Genomic DNA, 24,753 nt, shown 5'->3' with positions numbered 1-24,753 from the left:
TGGTTTTAATTCTGCACAACTCTGCCCGAGCCCCACTCACTGGGCTGGAGGGTACATGAAAATTCTGCTCAGTAATAAAACTGTAATTTGCACACATTAACACTAGAGTAAAGGGGTAAGTCTCTAGTCAACAATAACCCATGGTTGTTCAGTCACACTTTCCCTCACACTTATCTACTCACCATCGCAGACATGAGACTTGAGGGTGTGAGAAACTAACGGCTACACTGATACAAGAAAAGATGGTGCTTAGCAAGAGTATAGACATTTGGGGTAAAGGAGCAAAATACTCAAATGCTCAGGGGTTCTGGTGGGGGTATGTGGGAGAAGCATCCACTGGAATCATTAGAATCCAGATACCTAGATGCCTATAGGTCACTACTAGTCTTCTGTAAGAATAAAGAAATTGCCCCTCCACCCAGTAGCAGAGTTGACTGTGTTTGAATGGTTATAATTCAAATTTATGATCATCAAGTCTCTAAAAGAGTTGAGGAAAATTTCCACTAGAATTTACAGCCTTTCCAGAGAAGGGGTGAGGTAAAAATCACAAAAGGAGCTACAGAAAAAAAAAAAAAAAAGTGCTGCTTCTGCCTCCAATGCCTAAGACAGCAAGGTCTTTGTGGGCACAGACCCATCTTGTCACCTAATCCCATGTACTTCTTTGGAGAGAGTGTTTCGGAAGTGTTAAGTAAGTGAAAGGGCATAAGGCGGCTCTCTATGCCCCCAAAGAGTAGCAGCAAATGAAAACCTTTCACGCAGAAGCCTAGGCTGTCCTCAAACCCATGGGTTATCCTCCTACCTCTGCCTCCTAAATGCTGGGATTACAGAAGGGGGCCACCACTCCCTACTAAAATATAAGGTTTTTGGAAGAAGAAAAAAGAGATAGCAAGGACATAATACTTTGCTACTATTCTGTCCAAAAATTCATAAAGCTAATCATGAATAATAATAAATAACTTTTCCCAAACATCAAGATGATAAATAAGACAGACGATGTATCTGGGCTCCGGCAGCTAGGGACTTAAATGCAGAGAGTGAGCAGGCCAGACAAGGAGCATTCATCCCCACCCCTCTTCATTTCTGCTGTTGCTACTATTCCTGTTATTATTCCTTTGCTTTAAATGACACTATTGGGACAAATGGTGAAGCATTAATAAGGTGGTAGAGTAGATAAGAACAGTAGATAAATGTTAACTTCCTGACATTGATAACTACTCTGTGGTCAGAGAATGTCTTTGTCCTTGGAATAATAGAGTAGCCTTCACCCTTACAATACCAAGTCTCCAAGTTACTCTTAAGTACGTACACTTTTACAAAATGGGGTAAAATTTTAACAATTTGAAGTACTAGATGAAAGATAACTGTTACTTCTCTTTGTAGTTTTGCAGTTTTATCTCTACGTCAGAATTTACTGTTAAAACATTGCAAATGATGTTAGGACATGTTGCATACGGAGGGGACTGACGGCCTGTGAAGCAGTGCTGTTCTGTGGGTACGGAGTCAGGGACTGCGCTGGAATGCAACGGCTGTTCATGGTTGGGGAAATCCTTAACTGATGAATAGACAGCAGAGTCTTTCCAAAGACAAACTGTTTTCTTGAAATTCATGAGACATTTCTGAATCTCAACCCCAAATCTGGAACTGGCATCTTTAAATTTTAGTATAGAGGGCTGGTGAGCTGGCACATGCCTATATTCCAACCACTTATGAAGCTTAAGGCAGGAGAGTTTCTGGTTTAAGGCCAGCCTGGGCTATAGAGGCTATAAAGCAAGATCTGGCCTTAAAAGATAAAGGATAATCCAATTTGACTTTAGAAGATGAATTCCAACCAGAGCTTAAAGGTTCTGATCAGATGGCTTCCTCAAGAAGGTTGGATTCTCATCTGCAAGGAATGCCAGTTCTCAAGTCTCTACACTTTCTTCCACATGGTGACAAGTTTCCAAAATGTATGAACACTAACACTCAAAGAGCATCATCATCCAGTCACTGTCATACAGTGCACAAGAGACACCTGGATTCGGTCCAGACACATAGTTAGCTCTGGACGCTTAATTAAAATATACATCATTAAAATTCAATCAATCCACTTCACCAAACAATACTCAAAGAAAATGTATAGTATCTGTATGACCGTGGTATCTAGATGAAATTTTTACACATGTTCATTTAATGTAAAAGATTACAGATATGAGATTGGAGAGAAAGCAACCTGTTCCAAGTCATTTGCTTAAACCTATCACTCTGAGAAATATGGAACACATTATATTCAGCAACATGGTGTCTTTAGTCTATAATAAGTACTTATAAACAGTTTCAATAGTTTGAATGTATCCTATAACTATAAATATTCAAGCAACAAACAAATTAATTGGAAACATGTATTAAGTACTTACTTAGTATTACAATAAATTGTACAATGGAAATTTGTAAGCCAAATTCTATGTGAACAGGCATGGCAGACAATCCTCCACAGCCAAAGTCCTATTCCATTTTCCTCTTGCATGACATTATCAAGGTGGCAAAGCCAATGGACTCTCTGCTTATAGCGGTCACTCAGCCATGAGCTGAAGAAGGCACACAGCCCACAATCTAGCCCAAATCTTGACTGGCCCTAATTCTGGCACCACAGTTCATTTTCTCTCTACAAACTCCTTCCTCTTCCCCATTTTGCTCTTCACTAAGGAGTCACCATTCTCAAGAGTACAGGTTTAAAACCTCAGTTTACCCAGACGTCTTCATTTCTTCTGATATTCAGACCTAAATAGTGCTCAAGGAGGTTGGTTCTACCCTAGCAATGGTTTCCCATCAGTCCTCTCCTCTCTTCTCTCTCTCTCCGTTATCATCACGCCTAACTCGGGTCTGCCTTCCTTCCGGTCTTTTCATACCCAGAGGGGCCATGGCACATAAATGCTGAACTCGTCCCTGAGTGAGCCAATTTTCCCATCCTCTGAAGCCAAGCTCATCTTTTCCAGGCCTCTATCACCTGTGGTCCCCATGGACATGTGCAGGTCTGTAATTCTGAATCTCAATTTCCAGCCTGGCTGTGTTTGGAATTCAGAATTGTTCGGATTTTAGTAACGTTGAGTTAGAAAAGACCCCACGGTGGTGCAACATTATATAAACAAGCGTATTATTTCTGCACTCTAATTGACACTAGGTGAAGTAAAGAGAGGCACCTAAGCTGGGGTCGAGTTTTGTTAGCAGTAACTTCTAAGAGGAAAGTGTTCTACCTTCAAATTCTTCTGCTTCCAAATTTCAGGTCAGAATAACTGCTTTAATTTTCAGCCACAAATGATTCTGGAGGCTACCTAAAGCCTCCGACTCTTCCTTTCTTTGTTGTGTGGTGCTGGAAATGGAACCCAGGGCCTTCTGCACAACAGGCATCCCCAGACCTAAGCTGCTTATTCTTCCAACTTTCATTCCTCTAAACTTTCCTGTTAACAGAACACCAGAATAGGACCAAATAGCCTCCTAGACAGTTTCTGGATGGGTTTAGAGATAGATAGATAGATAGATAGATAGATAGATAGATAGATAGATAGATAAGATCGCTGCTGGTAAAATGTTTCAATGGTACATCTCCCTACTATACAGTAAACTTACTGAACAGAAAACACGCATCCATTTTTGTTCTTCCAAAAGGACCATGATCTCATCCCTGTGACTCCCATATGGCTTTGAGCCGGTACATACTGGACATGTGCTACAGCCCTGACTAGGAGCTGCCAACAGACCAGGTGCAGTCCTTTCTCAGAGTTAAGCCCAAGGTCAGATGAAAAGGGACATGTAACTGGAAACAACCAGAGTACAACAGGGTATCAGGACAAGCAAGAGTCTGTTCCAAGGGGACTCAGAGACTTCTTTACCCACATTGTCCCTTCTTTACCCTCAAAGATCCCTAGAAAAATACAGGGACAAGGATGGCCTTTATTCAAAGGTGAGACAACCAATGACACAGAACCTTGGAAATGACTGCTTGTGTCCAAACATTCAGCTCCAACTATTTATTCCAATATACGTAATAAAATGACACTGACAACAGTCCCTGTTCTTGAAGAAAGACAAGTGTGAACTTGGCCCCTAGCTTAAGGATGTCCTATCTATGAATATTGCTGTGACTAAACACTCCCCTGAGGTATGAAGATGCAGGCGTGAGACAGATTGCCTTCCTTCCCTAAAGCCCTGCACCGAGGCCCTTCTCTGACTTGCTATACTAACCAGGAGTTTTACCTCTCCCCTCTCACTGGCAGGAGGAAGGGCTTTAGATTTTCTCAGCCCTGCCAGCAGAGGCAACACCACCCTCACCCAGGCAGCCCTCCTGTTCCTACCTAACAATATGTGCTGGGCCTCAGACGTGGCAGCCTTCAAGGCACACCAGTGACTCCTCTGTCTCCACAATCAACACCAACAGTGTCTCAGCTGATGCCCGTATCTCTCTCTCCAGATCTAGATTTAATTTGATATGAAAAAATTCCAATACACACACACATTCTGCCCAGAGATGTAGTGCTGCCAGGGAGGGAAAGGAAGAGACGGGAGTGGTCTGGGATCTTTGGGTTGGAATGTGACCCATCAGTTCCTACATTCGCTCAATGACAATGAGAGCACACCCAGCCTGTATGCTCATTCCCATTCTCTCTATCCTGTTTCTGCTGTGCCATAATATGATCATGGCTAAGTTTATATCAACAATATAAAACACACACTATTTGGTACTTCAGCATTTGGAAAAACATCTTAAAACTGCTTGTCAGGGGGAAAATAGAGGCAAGGTATTCCCTAAGGTAGCCTTTAAATACCTATTCTATATCAATAAGCACCACAGGGCTGCCAAAAGGGCTGCCTTCTACCATACCAGTGAGCCAAAGTGTGGTTTTGCCAAATGCGGTGGTTTACGTCAGAGACACAAAGACTGGCGGGAAAACACGAACTGAAAACAGTTTCACAGCTGTGTATCAAGCCAAGCTGACAGACAAAGGCAATCCGAGCACAGGGAAAGACGAACCCTTTCAGGGGAGGTCTAGAGCCTGTCACTGCTGGCTTTGCTAGGTAAGGACCTGGAGAGACGCGAAGACACACACAAGCTGCAGAGAACTGATGGCGGGCAGCAATGAACAAGACTCCAATAGTCTCATTTATTTCTAATGGAAATTAACAGGGGAAACTTTTTGTGTTGACAACAGGTAACTTTTCAATGTTAGCACGTTACTTTCCAAATGAAGCCTTAGTCGGTTATTAACCACTGACATCATATTGCAGGAACCCGGCCTGCTTGCCTAGGTCAACCACTTGTCTTCAATAGGAAGCCCCTATAGTATACTGCCAGCTTCGAGACGCATATTTCTCACCCTTGTCTCGTTCCTGTGGCGCTCACTCTTCACCAGTGTCCTCACTCAGCCTATGCTCTGCAACTCAGCTGCTAGTGTACTTTTTCCTTAAAAGGAAAGTTGACTTCCACCACAGGGAAAAATGGAAGAAAAGAAAAAAGGACAGCATGCAACAGCAGTTATACACACTGTTAACCTACAACGCTAGCTCGGAAACCACAAGGCAAGCCGAAATCTGGGGAAGGCAGAATCTTCCTCTTCTGCCTTCCTTCCTCTCCCTTCTCAACTAAACCACTGCAAGCACAAATGTTTTCCTTTTTAGCAGACACACTGTTGCTTTTTCCTCTTTTATTAATACAGACTATGTTTTATACAGTAGACATATGCTGCCTAAAAGAAACAGCAAATGTTAAAAAGAACAAGAAATAGAAAATCATTTCCAAAGTTCCAGATGATTTAGACAGGCTTTAGGTGGATAAGTTGTAATGAACTGGGTGATTTTAAGGGACCCAAGTGGGAATTATTTTTTTCCTCCAGTGCTGGAGATCAAACCCAAGGCCTTCTGCGTGACAGCTAAGCATCTTCATACAGTACATCTTCAGCCCTAAACATGTTCTCTCAATAGCTACCAAGTAAAAAGGCAAACATACACATTTTCATTAAGGAATATGCAGCAGCACACTGCCCACATGGTATGTAATACAAAAATCCTAGTTTAAAGGAGGTCCCATCCATCAACTGTGGGCTATCCAAAGCACAGTCTTCTTGCTCTGAGTCATGAACACAGTATATTACATGCAACACTTAACTCATCGACTGTTTCTGGAGGATTACTACCAAAACCAAGCTGAACCTAAAAGTCTGCACAGGTCTACAGTCTAAGCAAACCCCAGGCCTCCTCCAGGCTCTCACGGATTGCACGGGTTTTTTTTTTCTTTTGTAAGCCTTACTTATTTGCACTTTGAATGTGTATTTGAGTTTTGCCTGAGTGTGACTATGCACCACAGGCAAGCAGTGCACGCAGATACCAGAAAAGGGCATCAGATTCTCTGGAATTGGAGTTACACACAGTTGTGAGCTGCCATGTGGTTTCTGGGAATTGAACCCCAGTCCTCTGGAAGAGCAACAATTGCTCTTAACTGCTAGGCCATCTCTCCAGCCCCTTTCAGGGGCTCATAGCAACCTAAACTACACGGGAATCTCATTTTCTCAGTTAAAAATAAAACTTAGAAATCCTTTATAAATTTATGGATGGGGGGCATGCATGCCACAGCACCTATGTGGGAAAAGTCCTTTTCTAAAAATACCCTGTAGGCTGCTTTTCCTGTGTTACTATGGAGATTTAGGAGAAAAACGCTGCGAGACTTCCAGTGAAAATATTGTGTCCTTGGGCTTCCAGGACAAAAGCTAGGAGTAAGCAAAATGTCCCTGGGAGTATTCACTGATCAGCCCGATTTCTCCCACAATCCTGCAGGATAGAGTAAAGATAAGAGCGCACAGCACATGCTAAAGATCTAGAAACATGTTTCACTCTTTTTAAATTTTCCAATTTTTCTTTCTTCAGAAAACAGTACCAGGGATAATCATCACATGGCCTCATGCATTGTCAATCACTGGCTGACTGAAACCAGGGATGTGGAATGCCGAGCGTACTGATTTTAGGTATTATAATAGAATCATGAGCTCACAGCAGCTGTGTCTATATGCACTGGACCTACACAAGACAGGGCTACTCAACAGCCAGGAGTGGTGGATGGGGGTGTTCTTTTTGGGTCCTAGCCCTCCTTGGGGAACTATTGGCTACTCATGGAAGCTGGGAGGTGGGGTAATCATAGTCATGTCTTCAGTTATCAGCTACTAGTGAGTGTACCACCGCAGTGGATAGTTCCACACCTCTGCTCACATGGACAGTGTTGCTTAAAATCAGTGGGTCACAAAACAAAAAGATACGAATGTGGGTGAGGAATTGGCAGGTAGAAGAGGTTTAAAAGGTTAGGGTGGGTCAGAGTATTAGAATGCATTATATATGTGCATGAAATTGCCAAATGGCATATGTAATTTAAGGAGAAAAAAAATGCATGCCTTTAAATGTCCTGAGACCTATCAGTTCTCATGGAAAACAAAAAACTATGTAGGTCAGATTTACCTGCTTTCAAAGAGACTATTATCAATTATAAAATATACTCTATCTCCACTAAAAGTTACCCTAGACTAATATAAAGTCAGAAATATCACTTACTCCACTTGGCTGCAATATTTCCACCTTTTGTGATATGCCATTCAAACACAGCATTTACTTTCTTTACCACATCATGTCCAACGTCCTTAAGGCGGCGACCTATTTCCCCAAACACGAGAGCACTCTGAAGCTCCCCACCCTGACAAAAAGAAGAAAGTTCATTGGAAAACTTCACAAAGAAATTATTACAAACACCAGCAAGAGAAGTGATTTTTATCCGGCTCATAAATAACACAGCTAAACTATTTTCTTCACACTAGGCTTATTGCACATTTTCCTTGTATTATACAACCCAGAACTGGTTTACCTTCTCAGAAAATTCTATTTTTAACTATAAGCTGAAAATAATATTAGAAATATGGGGTAAAGTGCCTCCTGTAAAACCATGAGGTCCTGATTTGAATCCCAAGCACCAATGTTAAAAGCTGGTCATGGTAATGCACCTTCTATCGCCAGCACTGGTCCAGGGGCTCGCTGGGAAGCCAGTCTAGCTAAAATGGTATGGTCCAGGTTCAGTGGGGCACCTTGTCTAAAAAATAAGGGGGAGAAGCAATTGAGGAAGACATCTGATGGCAACCTCCGCATGTGTGCCTGCTCACTCCCCACACAAGTCAATTAATTGAAAAAAGAGGAAACTGTCCCCCTAGATCTAATTAAGTTCTCAAAAACCCTGAGCAAATAATCAGGAGTAAATTCCATGAAGCCTTTAATTTCTTTTGGCTAGAAGATATCATATGCTTGGACCTTAGATTATTCTTACAAGGATGTTAATTCTTGTTAGTTATGTAACAACATAGTTTACAAAGGTAAAAGATCATGGATATGAATGTCTCAACATTATTAAGTTAATATTTTGGACATAGGATACAAATATTTTTATCAAAAGCCTTAACCTTATAAAATATTAATATTTTAATAAATAAGACATGCTACTGTCTTCATATCTGCATACAAACCTTTAAATCAAGAAAAAAGAATAGGTTACTTAGCTTTTCACCTTTTTTTTTCTCCAAATACTTTTCAAGATTTCTCATTAAAACAGAGAACTATTTCCTCTTAAAATTATTCCAATATTCTGCAAAGGTTTTTAAACCTCTAAGTTGTCAAAATATTTATTTTATCCCAATCATTTTAAATTACGTCATTTCTTCAAGAGGCTTTTCATAGCTAAAGGAAGTAGCCTGAAAATCCTGAAGTGACATTAACTAAGTGACTAAGTACCAGAAGTGACTGGGTACCAACCTTTGCAGCCTACCTTAGAAGGTGTCTGAGCTGAAACTCCAGATGTAGGCACAAGATCCACATAAGCATTGGAAATGACAATGTCTCCAGTCTCTTGGACCTGAAGAACAGAAGCAGGGTAGGAAGAAAGACAGTTCACTCTGACTGTTTACAGCTCCATCCTGAAACACTACACTCATTTTAAGGAAACCTCATATTTATCTTTGAAATTAAACAAACAAACAAACAAAAAAAACTAGTGAGCCAAATAAAACAGAAGGTCAAGGCTGTAAATAACAAAATAATAGACATGAAGATTTTCTGAATTAATGCAGTTGTTACTAAGCCTGGATATAGAATCAACTGGTAACCTTTAAAGAAGGGGAAAAGAGAAAGAAAAACTATGATCAGGTTTCATCTTCCAAAACACCAATTAATGGAGCTGGAGAGATGGCTTAGTGACTAAGAGCATTTTCTGCTTACTCTTGCTCAAGACCCCAGTTTAGCTCCCAACACCCACATCAGGCAGCTCACAATCATCTGCAACTTGAGCGCCAGGAGATCCGACCCCTCAGGCTTCCGTGAGCACCTGCACTCACATGCACATGCCCATATACAGAAACACACACCGACACATAAGTTAAAAGTAATAAAAACAAATTTTTTAAAACCTAAATACTAATTTAAATGATCTAGGATAGAGCCTGGGCTCTGGTATTTTGGAGATTTTTCTTTTCCCAAGCCCAGTGTATTTTGAGAGGAGCCAGAGTAAGTGGTCAACTGTTGAAAATAGGAGAGGGTGTATCATGATCCCCCATATGGAGCAAATTTGTTCTGTTGATATAGGTTAAAACTGGCTAGGAACAGATGACAGTGTTTGTAAAGTCATAATTCTGGATCCTATTTCAAGTCACAAGTGTATACGGCATGAAGTAAGTATCCAAGTAACCTGCCATTAAAGAAACTCTCATTCCTAATCCTGTACTTCAAATTATTTCAGTAACTATTCTTCCGTAAGAACACTACTGTCAGCCAGGCTTGTAATGTTAGCACCCAAAAGGCTGAAGCAAGTGAAACAAAAGGACATCATGAAATTTGCAGGCAAATGAATGGAACTAGAAAATATCATCCTGAGTGAGGTAACGCAGACTCAGAAAGACAAGCATGGTATGTACTCACTCCTAAGCGGATACTAGATGTAAAGTAAAGGATAATCAGACTACAACCCACAGCTCCAAAGAAGCTAGGAAACAAGGAGGACCCTAAGAGGGATGCATGGATCACTTTGGGAAGAGGAAACAGAGAAAATCTCCATGAGTAAACTGGGGATGGGGGGGGGGCAAAAGAGGGGAGGGGATGGGACATGAGAACATGAGGGTGAGGGATGGTCAAGCTGAGGGAGGGACAGAGTGGGAGAGCAATGAAAGAGATATCTTGATACAGGGAGACATTATGTGGTTAGGGAGAAACCTGGTGCTAGAGAAATTCCCAGGAATCCACAAGGACAACCCCAGACTAGACTACTAGCAATAGTGGAGAGGGTGCCTGAACTGGCCTACCCTGGTAATCAGATACCCTGACATCACAGAGCCTTCATCCAGCAGATGCAAAGATCCACAACAAAGTACCAGGAGGCGCTCCAGGAGTCCTTCTGGTCGAAGAAAGAGAAGAGGGATTATATGAGCAAGGAGGAGGTCAAGATTATGATGGGGAAATCTACAGAGACAACTGAACCAAACTCATAGGAACTCACAAACTTTAGATCGACAGCTGTGGAACCTGCATGAGACCGGACTAGGCCCTCTGCATATGAGAGACAGTTGTGTAGCTGGGTCTGTTTGAGGGGCCCCTGGCAGTGGGATCAGGATCTACCCCTGGTGCATGAGCTGGCTTTTTAAAGCCCATTACCTATGGTGGGATGCCTTGCTCAGCCTTGATGCAGCGGGGAGGGGCTTGGTCCTGCCTCAACTGCATGTACCAGGCTTCCCTGTCCCCTCATGAGAGAATTTATCCTTTTAGAAGTGGGGGTGAGGAGTGGAGTGAGCAGGAGGAGGGATGACAGGGGAAACTGTGGTTGGTATGTAAAATAAATAAAAAAAAATTCTTAAATAAAAGAAAAAAAGGCTAAAGCAAGAGAACTTCAAGTTCCAGGCCAACCAGGACTAAGAAAGCACATTTCTGTACATACTGTGCTATAGCAAAACACCATCTCATAAAAAAACAAAGGATTTACAATATAGAGGACGAGTTTCCAAAAGTGAAGGTAGCAATTGTTACAACTTTGATTTTAACTAATCCCCCTTGACTACCTCCCTTCATTTTTTTTTTTTAAGATTTATTTATTTATTATGTATACAGTGTTCTGTCTGCAGGCCAGAAGAGGGCACTGGATCTCATTACAGATGGTTGTGAGTCATCAGGTGGGTGCTGGGAATTGAACTCAGGACCTCTGGAAAAACAACCAGTGCTCTTAACCTCTGAGCCATCTCTCTAGCCCCCTCCCTTCATTCTTGAAAGGAGGAAAAATACCTTCCCAGCAATGTGCTCTTTTTATTATATATATATATGCACAGTAAAAAGCACAGACACAATTAAGGAAAAAACAAAATACACTTTAGCAAATTGCTTTTTTGTAAGCACATGAGCAGAGAGTTCTGAAATACTTGTTTTAAATGTTTCTTAAAATACACTGGAAAGGAGGGAATCGAGGTGGGAGTCTTCTATGTCCCTATAATTACGAGAGAAGGAGAAAATACTCTGCAAAGAGAAAGCACGTTTAGAGCCATTTAAAATGGGAAGCACACATGGCATTTAGGTTATTTCTCAGCTCTTTAAGCTCACGGAAAGTGCCCGTGCACTGTTCATGCTGGGGTTGTGTGAAAACAAGAACCTATAACGTTTCATGTGGTGTCGTGGTCCACACACTTTGGAGTTCATGTTCTTTTGGGTCTGTGTCTTTCTTGCTTTCTTCACCCAGGGCCTAGTGTGCAACAGATAAGTGCTCTGTCTCTGAGCTACATTCCCGGCCCATTGGCACATGTGAATTTTCCAGAAAGACTCTGAACCCTGGGGCTGGGGTTATACAGTATTTGCCTAACATGGGCAACACCCTGGGTTCAACCCCAAGTACCAGGCCAAGTACCCTGACTCCACCACCAACATTTTAGGTAAGACGATTAGAAAATGAGAGAGTTGAAGAACAGGAGGCAAAGATTTGAGTGAAAGGAGGTTTCAGAGAAAGCCAGGGCGTGTGCACGTAAAAGTGGGAATGAAGGATAGTGTGTAAGGTACGACATGAGCTGAGCTTGGCAGTGCATGTGTACTTTGCCAGCACTTTGAAGGCAGAGACAGGATTGGGAGGACTGAAAGTTCTAATGGGCTACAAAATAAGATTCTGTTTAAAAAAAATTCTGAGAGAGACTGTCCTAGGGTAAGGCAAAACTCATACTGAGGTCTTTAATATAGAAGAAATTTGCAAAATAAAACAAATGATATCCCTAAAGCATGAACAGGCTGTCATCAGCAGGAAGACATTGATACTAAAGCAGAATTCTGCTAACTTACCAGTTCCTGGAGGAATAAACTACAGCAAAAAGTTTGGGGGCCACATGGAGCTGGGTGTGTGCACCTGCTCAAATGCCCTCTGTGTGGCCATCAGCAAGTCATTAGTGACATCAAGATTTTCTTATGCTTCAATGCAGAGTTGTTACTGAAAGTTGCTATTGAAGACAACAGTGTTTACAGCATCTCCATCAAGAGAAGCCTTACTGTCATTATTGGAGTACTTAGGCCTGCTCTATGTAACACAGAGGAACCCACAAAAAGCTATTAGCTGCTTAACAATGGCAACAAAAGTTGCTTTTTAAACTGTTTATAATGAAACAATGTTGAATGTCCTTTTAGTGCTTTTCTGGAGAACCACTAAGTCACCCTCAAAATTACTTAAATCAACAGAGAAACACCTTAATTGGCTTGGCAATTATTAATTAGGCCCAGGCTCTATGATATAAATATTAATTTATAGATTTGTGTGTGTGTGTGTGTGTGTGTGTGAGAGAGAGAGAGAGAGAGAGAGAGAGAGAGAGAGAGAGAGAGAGAGAGAAATCAATAACACATGGTTTCTGTCCAGGGAAAAACTTAAGAGAGAGAGAGAGAGAGAGAGAGAGAGAGAGAGAGAAATCAATAACACATGGTTTCTGTCCAGGGAAAAACTTAAGGCTCCAACCTCAGAGTTCTCTAGAACACAGTAGCAGTGCCTCTAACACAACAAAATGTGTTTCCAATGCCTTTCCTGTTAAACTAGATAAACTCTGTTCTGATTCTTTTGAGCTAAGCTGCAAGATATCTCATTAGTGAGAGAAAAAAAATTTTAAAGGTACATGAGGAATCTTAGTTTCAACTAAAAGTCAGCATTAACTTTAAAAGTACTCCCAAGTTTATCAGAGATTCATTCCTATTACAAACCACAAAATGGTAGCAGGATTATTATTAACAAAATGAGAGTGTGTGGTGAAGGGTCACACGGGACATACTTCCAACTCCGTGATTCATACCTTGGTTTGAAAATGAATTCTGTTTCCTTCCTTCCACATCTCAGTTTGTAGAGTTTGCCCGGGATACACTGGTTTGGCAAAACGAACCTATTAAAATAAGAGTTTTAGCATTAAAAATGTTTTTAAATGAAACTCTTCTACTTGGAAGGGAAATGTGAGGGAAGGCCAGCATAAAAGGAAAAAAATAGAGATTTAAATACATTAAGCTTTACAGAAGACATCAAAAATGTAGAAACTAATAAAGGATGCTGACAGTCACGCACACACACAAGAAGCTAGTTCTTTTCTCTCAGAACAAGAGAACCAGGGCTGGGGATGCAGCTCACAGGTGGAGCCAGTGCTTGCCCAGGTTATGGTAAATTCAATTCCCAATAATGAAAGAAAAGAAGAAAAGGCAGCATCAGTGAGCAGCATTTTCTCATGACAAACCAAAAACCAAACCCATAATCCTATCAGGTAGTGATACCGGCAACCACCAGAACAATTTGGAGTTCAAAGTAGTACTAATTAATCTGGGAGCTGAAGGCGTCAGTGAGTACACAGAACAAAATATTTCCACATTTTAGAGCAGGATCATTTATGCTACTGTGTGAATCTATACTCACATTACTGAACTAAAAAAAACTAATTGTGATTACATAAAAAGCATGAAAATAATGAGTGTTATTAAGGTTCAGGCATCAGAAAATGTATCATTGCGCTTGCATGGAGAATAAATTAATAAATACTTTGAAAGCCATTTGACACCGCCATAGGGCCTTTCAAGCACACAATTTATGACTTAGACAGAAATACTGTAGGCAGAAACATTTTCCTTTGTTATTAACCAAGTGAGTAAAGAGTAAAATCTTGAAATCAACCGGTAAGCACAAAACTAAAATGGTTAAGTCCCATCAGTGCTGCAGGTGGTGTTACAGAGTTCAAACTCAGCCCCCAACATCTTCTGTTAAGAAAAATGTAGAGTTTCAAAAGTACGTATGTGAGGCTGGGCAGAGGTGGTCTACACCTTTAATCACAGCACTCCAGAGAAGCAGGTGAATCTCTGTGAGTTCAAGGCCAGCCTGGTCTACAGAGTGAGTTCCAGGACAGTCAGGACTACACAGAGAAACCCTGTCTCAATATGCCCCTCCCAGTAAAAAAATTATGCAAGAGACATATACCTTAATCGCCTTGAATCTTGACACATCATTATCTGCAAACTGCTGCAAAACATGCCTTGCAGAAAATCCAAAGGTACATAATCCATGTAATATGGGCTTCTCAAAACCTAAAAAAAAAATGGGATAATTTTTATATATATATTGAAAAAGTGCTGTATTAATGTATTCTTAGAGTTCATATATTTAATTCAACATTTTAGTGTCTTTTAAACTGCAATTTTACCATGAATTATACCATATATTAACAAAAGTAGAAGACAGCATGCCAGAGAAGCATGAATGGCACCACTCAATAGATTTCATGCACATAGAATGGATGGAGGAAAAGGAACAGAGAAGTAGGCATAGAGCTATAGTCTCTAAGTTTCAAGGCCATGCGCTGGCTACTACACAGTAAGTTCCAACCTAGCCACGCTACAGATTGAGACTGTATCTTTAAAAAAAAAAAGTTCTGTAAACAGTACTTACTCCTTACTCCTTCCTAGGGAAAAATTAAGATATAAATGACAAAAACTATTTTTGAAAAATCTTGGGAACACAAAGAACTTTTTCATTTTGTGTGAAGCAAATCACAGTGAGTGATTTCATATACCTTTCTAAACTTTCAAGCTCGTGTTCCCCCTAATGACCTTGCCCCCACCACTGTGATAGCTCACATCCTTCCCCAAAGCTTTATCCTAGGCCTTCACCAGCAGCAGCTTCAATCCACCATCTGAATTTGAAGCAAACCACACACGGTTTTCTGACTACTTCATACGTTTCTACAGTCTTTGTATAAATACAAGAACTGTCTTCTAAATGCCATCCGAATTACCAGTCATAAGCAGCACTTTCCTTAAGTGTAGAGGTAGTTAACTGAGCTAATATTGTTCAGTGACTCGCAGAATTTACAACTCACCGGCAATGCTAGCAAAGTTAGGGTCGATGTGCAAAGGATTCCAGTCTCCACTGAGGCGGTACAAAGCAGCCTGCAGAGAAAAACGATCACTGTAATTCGGTGTTTCCTGAGAAAGCATTCAGTGTAGGACAGGAAGCATGGCCAACTATTGATTAAAATGTATAATGTACATAAATCTAGACTGTGATCTAAAAGATAACTAATTTTTACAAAACAAGATTACCTGTAACTTTAAGTTTTAATAAGGTCTTTTGCTGTAATCAGTAGTGAGGGATTAAAGCAATAAGAAAGGAAGACAAGAATTACACCCCACTGCCTAAGAGGAAATTCACAGAAAGTGAAAACCCAATGTAGACAGGTAAGGGTTTAAAGTCTCTTTTAGCCAATCAGAATCTGCTAATTTTCTTAATGGGTTTTTTAATTTTTAGTCTATAACATAATAATGGACAGATAGATAAATGTCAAAGACTTCTCACAAACTTTCATCTTTCTGGCACATTAAATCCTGAATATCAACTCGTGCACAAAAACAAACCCATAGCTTGCCAGCCTGACTCTGTATATAGAGCTCAGTCTGCACACTACTAATTTACATAGGTAAAACAAGCAGGAAAACGTGGGCAACAACAGGGAAAGCCGTCATTTTCTGGTATTTAAACTGTGAGGTTTTAAACTAGAGTGCTCTCCAGAATTGAAGGGAGGAAATTCACCGGCAGCTGGGTGTTTATGCATCTTTATAATAGCTTGTTACAGTTCGTCGGACCTGCCTCAACATCTTTTCCTTCACAAGTCTCCTTTTGAGAAAATTTCACTTGTCAGTGGCTCAGTATTCTTTCCTGCAGTTGTGGTCTTTTAAATATAAGATTCTGTGTGTTAGAAAATTAAATGGCTGGTTTTTCCAAAAGGTGTATACAAACAGTAAACACTAGGAAACTATGCACTACTCACTATTGTGTATACTATGAAAAACAACACATCTCAGGGCCACAAAGGGAAGATGTCAGACATGGGCTACATAATGGACTTTGATTCCAGAGGGAGCTGGGTTCACATCCATCCCTAACACTGCTAAGCAAGTTTCTCTACCAAGATAAGCCTCAAGCTAGAAGACTCAATTTCAAAGAACTAGAGAAATTAAATGAGATAAAAACTCATGGGTATTGCCTCCGTAAACATTAGCAATTTCTAAATCTTTTTATAAGGCTTTAGCAACAGTGTAAGTCAACAAAGTCTCTGATTAGCACTTGATTAGAGCCCTATCTACACAGAGGACAAAGTATGCATGCCTGTGGATGCAAGCCCCAGAAAGCTTCTCTTTTGGAGAAGAGGATAAGACAAAAATATTCCCTAAGAGCTACCTGATGAATGAAAAGCACCAAGGGGGAATTTGAGGCCCTGCGAGACATAGAAAGCTTAAAAAAAAAAAAAAACTTTCCAAAGCAATACACCTCCCTACAGTACTCCCTACAGCTATCCATTAAGGAAGTAGCAAATAGCCCTTTGCTATGGGGAAAGGATGCCACAGCTCCAAACTAGCAATCTTGGAAGCCAAGCCATCACCGTTATGAACGGCGTACACAGAGGTAAACAGATGTGTAGTTTTACAGGACTGCATCTCAGTGCTATTGTCACGGCTGCTGACAGTTTTCTCTCTGTCTAGGACGATGGATCCTTTTGAGTCTTTCTCCCAACTATTCTCTACCTATCCTCTCAGTTCCTGCCTGCCCTGATTTTCATTTTCTTTTCTCTTGGACTGACTTAGTTTTATGTGTATGGATGCTTGGCCTGCACGTATGTCTGTGCACCACATGCATGCCTAGTGCCCACAGAGGCCAGAAGAAAGTGCTGGAGTTACAGAAGGTTGTGAGCTACCATCACCACAAAGGAGCTGAGAATTGACCCTGGGTCCTCTGGAAGAGCAGCCAGTGCTCTTAACCCAAGCCATCTCTCCAATCCCCTTCATTTTCTATTTCATTGTTCTTTTTCTTCCTCAGTTTCTCAACTTATTACTCAGTTGTGTTTGTTTTTAATTGCTGCCGTTCACCTCCCATGTGTCCTTAAGAGCAGTGTGTCTCTGGATTCCTTTTATGGTCCCATAGGGATGTATCACTTGTACTCTCTCGAGCATCTGCCAATGAGCGTCACTTCTGCCCTTCCAGTCTCTAGCCTAGTCCTGGGTTTGCACTTGCCCATTCATCCTTCTGGCAGTGTTCCTCAGTCAGTACTTGGTTAGATGAAGTCCCTCCTCCGTGTGGAATGTTCTTGAAGGACAGCTGGGTTGACACAAACTTTTATTTCTCAAGAATGGTGCCCCATTTCTGCCCTGCTCTGGAGGAATCTGATGCCCATCTATCTTCTTCTGCAAGTTACTTCACGGTTGTCTTTCAGACGATCAAGGTTATTTTCATCATCTTTAATGTCTAAAGATTTTACCAGGATCCCTTTCAGTACCACTTACTGAAAATTCGCATTTCCTGGTCCACACAAGTGACCCAGACAGGCCTATGATGCATTTGTGATAGCTTCAATTTTCAGCCCTGTAAAGGGATGGCCTAAATCTGAAAGGTCCCCCAAAAGAGGAGCTGGTTTTGAGGTCATATCTGCTTTCAATTTAGCACAGTGGTGATTTTAATAAAGAACTGTATTTTAATGGAAAGTACAACCTATTCAACAACAACTGAAATCCTAACAGTATCATTAGCATTAGACATGAATCTGTGAGACTACAGCTTGTTTCTCATTCTCTTCAAACGCAATGCCTGGGATTGAGAGCTGTTCACTGTTTGACCTTTTTACATCACTGCACAGAAATCCAGTCTTCTTGAAACACTTGTTTTACTTGTACGGTCAAGCCAACTACCAGTGAAGAAACTCTCCTACAGACATTTAAACAGTATATCCAAGAAGCAACATTTGTAGAGCTAAAACCATACAGTTGAGTTTGCTTGCTGACTAAAATGTTACTAATGTATAAAACCCAGCACAAAGTTTATGCTCTAATAGTACAATTTTTCCATTTTTTTTGTAAAGATCTGCCCATACACATTGTCCTCCATTACCCGCCAATATAAATGTGACTTCACTCTTCACACACCCTGACATGCATCGCGCTTCCTCCTCTCCTACGCTCTGCTATACTTCTCAACCTCTTCCTTGACAAACTGAAAGCCCTCCATCTCTCAGGAGGAAACGTCCACACACCATCTTTCTGCAAAGCCAATCATCACGGGCAAACCTTTCTGCCGATCACTCAGTGGAGTGCCCTTCTGCCGATCACTCAACGGAGTGCCCTTCTCCAAGACCTTAACTCCACAGAGCAAAGCCTGATGTTTCTTTTTTCCTTGCTTGGAATAAGATGCCTTAGTTACTCTACTAGAGACACACAGAGTCAGAGTGTCCACACTTTCAACAGAGCAGTATCACAGCCAGGTGGATCGACTCTTCTCACCTGATTCAGTGAGGTGGGATCTCTCAGTACAGCATCAGGAGGTCGGTTTGGTACAGCGACAGCTGCCTGAAATCAAAAGACCTTGCGTGTCAACTCAAATATATGTGATTCTCTAACAAAACTGACATCCAACAGACAACCATGTGTCATTGTAATAAACTCTGCAAACTGGATAAAGGGTTTTTCAATATTTTATATACAGGGAAAAATGACATTTAAAATTTCATAACTCCTAGCTTTTTATAAATTACAATTTCCCTAAAATGACTCTTTTCAATATAAGAAATATTATCAGAACTATTCTCCAGGTCACAGAGGACAAAAGACAGTTTTTCCTGTGTAAAAAGATGATAACAACCCTAAGAATTAAACAATTTACATATTTTAATTTGCCATGTTAACAAAATAATACATTTTTGTCAGCTTTTTAAAATTTGATTATTTTATTATTAATTATGTGGAGTGTACATAGGAATGAAAGTACACATGGAGGCCCGAGACATCAGGTTCCCCTGTAATTGGAATTACATTATAGGCCACGAGGAGAGAGGCTACCTCTACAGGAAGAGGCTGCTGCTTTTCAAAAAAGACTTTTCACTTACTTTTAAGTGTGTGGGGGGGAGAAGGGAGAAGGGACGGGGAGACGAAAGTTACCACAGACAGACTCAGTACAGAGGAGTGAAGAAAGCTAGGCAGAGTGACTCACTCCTACAACCCTAGCACCCTGGGAAGCCGAGGCAGGAGGACCACTACAAGTTTATAGAAATGGGGTGGGGCTAGAGAGGCAGCCCGGCAGATGGGGTATATACGGCTCTTGCAGGGGACCCCAGTTTGGTTCCCAGCACCCTCCGGAAGACTGCTGCCTCTGCTTCCCCAGACACCCGCACATACCCACACACAGACGCATAGTGAAAAGTGGGTTTCCAAAGGGAGAGGAGACGACGGTCACTGGACAGGAAAGAGTGGTGGGAAGGAATGGAATGGCATGACCAGCCGGGGGGGACCAGGACAGTAGGGAGGTCAAGCAACACACATCAAGAGTATGAAATCCCCAAGACATACAAACGATCGATGTTCCGGGACATGTAAATGCTTTTTCCTGACATATACTGAGTTGCTATAATATGCCCCATAAAAATGTATAAATATTATATCTCAAAAGAATCTTACTTTGAGTTTTTCTGATGTCCGTTTTCCACCAAAGCCCCCAGAGCCAACAACAAAGATAGAGAACTGATTGTAACATATAAGTTCCTTCCCAGAATAAGAATGGACTATAAAAGAAGCAAAAGAGAAAAAAGAATTATTACACAAAATATGTCTAGTTAATGAAGATGGGCTTAACACTTCCTTTACTAGTTAAAAAGATCAGATACAGCCAGTGCAAAGGGCAGCATTTACAGCGAGCATGAGGGTTTGCAAAGCTCTAGTGCTGTGTGTTCACCTCCAGTCTCTGAAGGCAGGAAGAGCCCCAGCCCTTCACCATGAACGGTGGGGATTTGACCTCTTAAATCCCCAACTACCACCTATGTCTCAAGTTTTATCTGCCACTAACATTTCAAACAATTCCTCAAGACAGTTCAAGCTACCACACTCAAACTCTGAAACACTGTCAAAGCACTAAGAGCACGGGACTTCAGGAGACAGTGACCAGGAACGGAGACAGAGGAGTGGCCCCAGGGATGCCATCCTGCCTGTTTAGTTCACTACTCTATCCCTCAGAAAAAGAGTGCCCAATACAAAAAAGGTTCCTCCTGCCTCAGCCAACTGAATGCTGAGATCATTATCATGCAACCATTCATGGCTTTTAATACAGTTTTACCAATGATATTTCAACTTCAATGTATTTACAGGATGCAACCCCATGGTAAGTCAAAGACTATGGGCATGGTCTCCAGTATTTCCCTCAGAAACGACATGTCAGGCAGAGCTGACATTTCTACTATTCTTAGGAGCAAACTTTATTTGCTCTATTTCTATTATCACCTCTATTTCTTTTCCTCTTATTAAACTTAAATTTTTGCACTGTCTTTAGCTTATGTTTAATTACTTACACTTTATTAACCCAATACTTATAAACTACCATAAGCTTTTTTCCTACCCCGGATAAAATGTGGCTATGGTGTTTAAACCATATTATGAGTTCAACAGTCTTAAATGCAGTTGAGAAACTCAACTGCAATCTAGAATAATCAAGCTCTAAATAGCTAACACATAAAAGAGCATCAATGGGCTGGAGGGATGGCTTAGTGGTTAAGAGCACTGGCTGTTCTTCCAGAGGTCCTGAGTTCAATTCCCAGCAACCACATGGTGGCTCACAACCATCTATAGTGAGATCTGGTGCCCTCTTCTGGCGTGCAGGCAGACATGCAGGCAGAACGCTGTATACATGATAAATTAGTAAATCTTAAAAGAGCATCAACGACGCAGCCCAGATGCATCAACCCTACTGCAGCAGACACAACTCTTCCCGAGATTGGTACAGGGACACGAGTCTCACTTCTGTGCTTTGGTTCTGTTGTTTCAACCCACTGGCATGCCCCACCTGCCCCAGCCTTAGCCCCAGTGTACCCCCCTCCTCCCTTACTTTTCTTAAAGACCCTATAAATTTTAAAACGCTTACTTTGCTCTCTTACAAATTATAAAATGAATACAAACTGGATCATTCTCTGTGATGAAGTACGTTACATATGAAGCCTATCAATCGAACAATATTATAAGAATAATAAACGTGTTACCGTCCATAACAATCACTATGCCAGATCCTTTATCCAAGATGTCAGCAATAACTGTTTCACTTTTCAATTCTCCTAAAATCAAAGTAAGATAAATAATTACATTAAGCCATCAAGGCATTTCCCATGGTTCCCACTTACTTCAGCAAAGCTAAAAAGTTATGGTTTTAAATATTTTCCAGTGACTCCTCCTGCAAGGTCCAGCTGGCATCTAAATATTGGGTGAGCACCAATCCCATTTAGCCCATTCCTTCTGAAATCTCTACGGCTTCTGGGAAACACTTTCGAAGCATTCTTTTCTGGAACATTTTATTCCTCACTAACTGGTTAAACTCCGTGGGTGACATAACAAAATCAATCACAAAAATATAAATAACAACGGGGGGGGGGGTGCGTGTGGGAAGGAGGAAGTGGGGAAGGGTGGGAGAACGGAAGAAGGGAGTGAGGATCACCAGACAGTACTATATACAAGTACGAAATTGTCGAAGAAAAAAATCATTTCCCTGAGACCTGTTTTTCTCTTTTTTCTACACAGCTGGGACTAACACCCAGCCCCGACCACACAACCTGAATGTCAGCTTTGACTCACGGAAAGCAAGTCCGTGGATATTAATACTTGAATATACAGAGACTGGTACACTTTTAACTTAATCCCAAAGTCCGCGGGTAGCTATCTGAGGATTTCATAGGGAAACAGCAAACACGTTTGCATCTGAGATTCAGCACCATGGCTGCAGTGAGGTGAAAGTCCCTTGCAGAACAGGAATGGAGGCAGAGGACACTGGGAAGGTGAGGGGGGACAAAGTCAGGAAGGAGTGGGCATGCAGATGAACAGAAAGCAAAGATTCCAGATGCACAGAGAATCAAAGAACGTCCCAAGTATCTACCGGTGGGAGACGGTGAAGGAGAAAAAGCATCACAAAGGTTGTCGGTGGGACCCTTCCCAAAACGATCGGTTTATGACTCTGCAGTGAAGTCCTCAGTGCCTTCTGAAAGGAGCCTAAACTTTTCATCTGAGTTTCAAGGCCTGTGACAACCCTTCTTGTCTCTTTCTCTATTCTCAAATCTTGCTACACTCGCGATTCATCCTTAAGTTAGGGAAAACTGTCTTCAGATCCCCACAGCCTCTACCTCCAGAGTGCTAGGATTAAAATGGTACTCCCATTTCTGGCTTGCATCTAAAATCAGTATTCTTACCTCCTAAAGAAAAAATTTTAAAACTATATAACAAACACACAAACACACTACTAATGAAGACAAAGAACTACCAAGAAAATACAACTTGAGGCTAAAAATGTATAAGAAATCAAGAAAAGTATTATCCATATGTTCCTATTATATCAGTATATAATTATAATCATTTGGAGTATATATCTACTCCCTTTTCATATTATAAAATCCCAAAGAGCAATATTTAATCCACATCTACTTACTTTAACAATGGTTCACCAAATGAACCCACTAGGCTGGCTATACATGAAACATGCAGGGACCTTTATGAAATGACCTCTCCTCCCTCCCTCCCCCCCCCCTCTCTCTCTCTCTCTCACACACACACACACACAACACACACACACACACACACACACACACACACGATCTGAGGTGCAGATTTTATATTTCACTAAAATAGCAAACATAACCAGATTTAAAAAAAAACAAAAAAGCATCTAATACCTGATGCTATACCTTGAAAATGGTAAGCATCCTACAGTCACCACCAACTGTGTATTGGCTCAGACTAAATAAACAAACTAGAAATGCATTCTGCAACATAATGAAACAAAGCCATTACACCTTAAAAGCAGTTACAAAGCTCAAAGTTTTTGTAAAATAGAAAGGCTTGGGGGGGGTCTACTTGCTGACTTCTACATTATATGACGTGAAAAGATACCAAATCTTCCTTTGTTTTTAACAATCTTATTTGGTAATATATGTTATATAATATATACACATTATATAATATACATATATAATATACAAACATTCTGACATCAAAAAATACATAAAATTATTGTGAAAGAATAAAAATATGGGTTGGTTACATGTTCTCTCTCATCTGTGGTTCCCAGCTCCAAATCCTCAGATACAAGCCTACAACATGGAGTAATGACCACAAAAGCTGTGAAGTATAATGGAATAACTGGCGAGTAGGGGGATGGGAGTGGAACAGCAGAATACAGTTGATATGAGGTGGAAAATGGAATAATGAGGAAAAGGATCCAACTGCAGAGGAGGGAGAGATCAGACAGAAGGAAGAGGGGCAGGAAGAGGGGCCAACAGCTCTAAGGTTGTTTGATAAAGCCTCAAGGCATCACACTATTTTCTATTTACCTAAAGTTGTATATAATACATATGAATGTATATGCATACACATATAAATACCTGCAAAAAGTAGTAAAAGAAATTAGTTACTTGGGCTGACAATGCTCCCCACAAGAACCATAAACTAACAAAACCCCCAGCACTGGGCACAAGAAACCTCCTTCTGAATGGCTGGTCAGGGTAATTCAAGTAACTCACAAGACAATATATATTATTGATGTAGGCCTTGGTTGCCTCTTAGGGGTTGAAGGTGGGCCCCTATTGCTGAAGACACCACACACTTAGAGCACAGGATTCGAATGATTTGACCTGGACCTAACCTGAACACCTTTTCCTGCATTCTAGCTCCCATGATTTCAGAAAATGCAAACTACTAAGGGAGGGAGGCAGTTAAACAGTTCTACGCCAGATGTAACACCTATAAACCATGGCAATTGCCAGCATGGCAAGACATGCATAAAGGTGTAATAAGGGTGCTTAGAGGTTTGTGGTAACCAACAGATGTCTAATTAGACTAAGGATCACTCAACACGAGGAAAATCGTGCCTGGTGCTGGAAATCTAGCCAGCTTTCTTGGGCTAGCGAGGTCATAGACATTAGAAAAGAATCTACTTACTACCCAGATTTTTCTAGACCAGCATAAATTCCTTACTACATTCTAAATCTTATCCTTAAACCCCCAGGGAGTGTAGCTACCACCCTTCCTCAAAGAAGCCTCTCTTTATAGCAAATGAAGGTGATCACAGAAAACCACAAGTGGACACAATGCACAAATCAATGGATTGTGGAGATCCAAGCCCCAATAATTACATCTACATCACATGATCAACAGATCATGGAAAGCCCA

General features: G+C 41.1%; 1 protein-coding gene across 1 annotated transcript in view; it reads right to left on the bottom strand.

Annotated features, from left to right (window-relative positions):
• The window catches only part of Hsd17b4 (hydroxysteroid 17-beta dehydrogenase 4), a 78,189-nt gene that overhangs the window by 7,062 nt on the left and 46,374 nt on the right, over window positions 1-24,753 (bottom strand). The window contains exons 15-22 of the mRNA XM_028871814.1: window positions 21,585-21,656; window positions 20,017-20,120; window positions 18,847-18,912; window positions 15,399-15,468; window positions 14,501-14,607; window positions 13,341-13,427; window positions 8,822-8,908; window positions 7,567-7,705 (exon numbers count right to left, since the gene is read on the bottom strand). Of these exons, the coding sequence (XP_028727647.1) occupies window positions 7,567-7,705; window positions 8,822-8,908; window positions 13,341-13,427; window positions 14,501-14,607; window positions 15,399-15,468; window positions 18,847-18,912; window positions 20,017-20,120; window positions 21,585-21,656 (732 nt within the window). The remainder of the gene's footprint in view (window positions 1-7,566; window positions 7,706-8,821; window positions 8,909-13,340; window positions 13,428-14,500; window positions 14,608-15,398; window positions 15,469-18,846; window positions 18,913-20,016; window positions 20,121-21,584; window positions 21,657-24,753) is intronic.

Source organism: Peromyscus leucopus, chromosome 19 (genome assembly GCF_004664715.2).
Source record: "Peromyscus leucopus breed LL Stock chromosome 19, UCI_PerLeu_2.1, whole genome shotgun sequence".
Taxonomy (NCBI): domain Eukaryota; kingdom Metazoa; phylum Chordata; class Mammalia; order Rodentia; family Cricetidae; genus Peromyscus; species Peromyscus leucopus.
The sequence above is the reverse complement of the archived record's forward strand: the minus strand, read 5'-3'. Positions and strand labels throughout refer to the sequence as shown.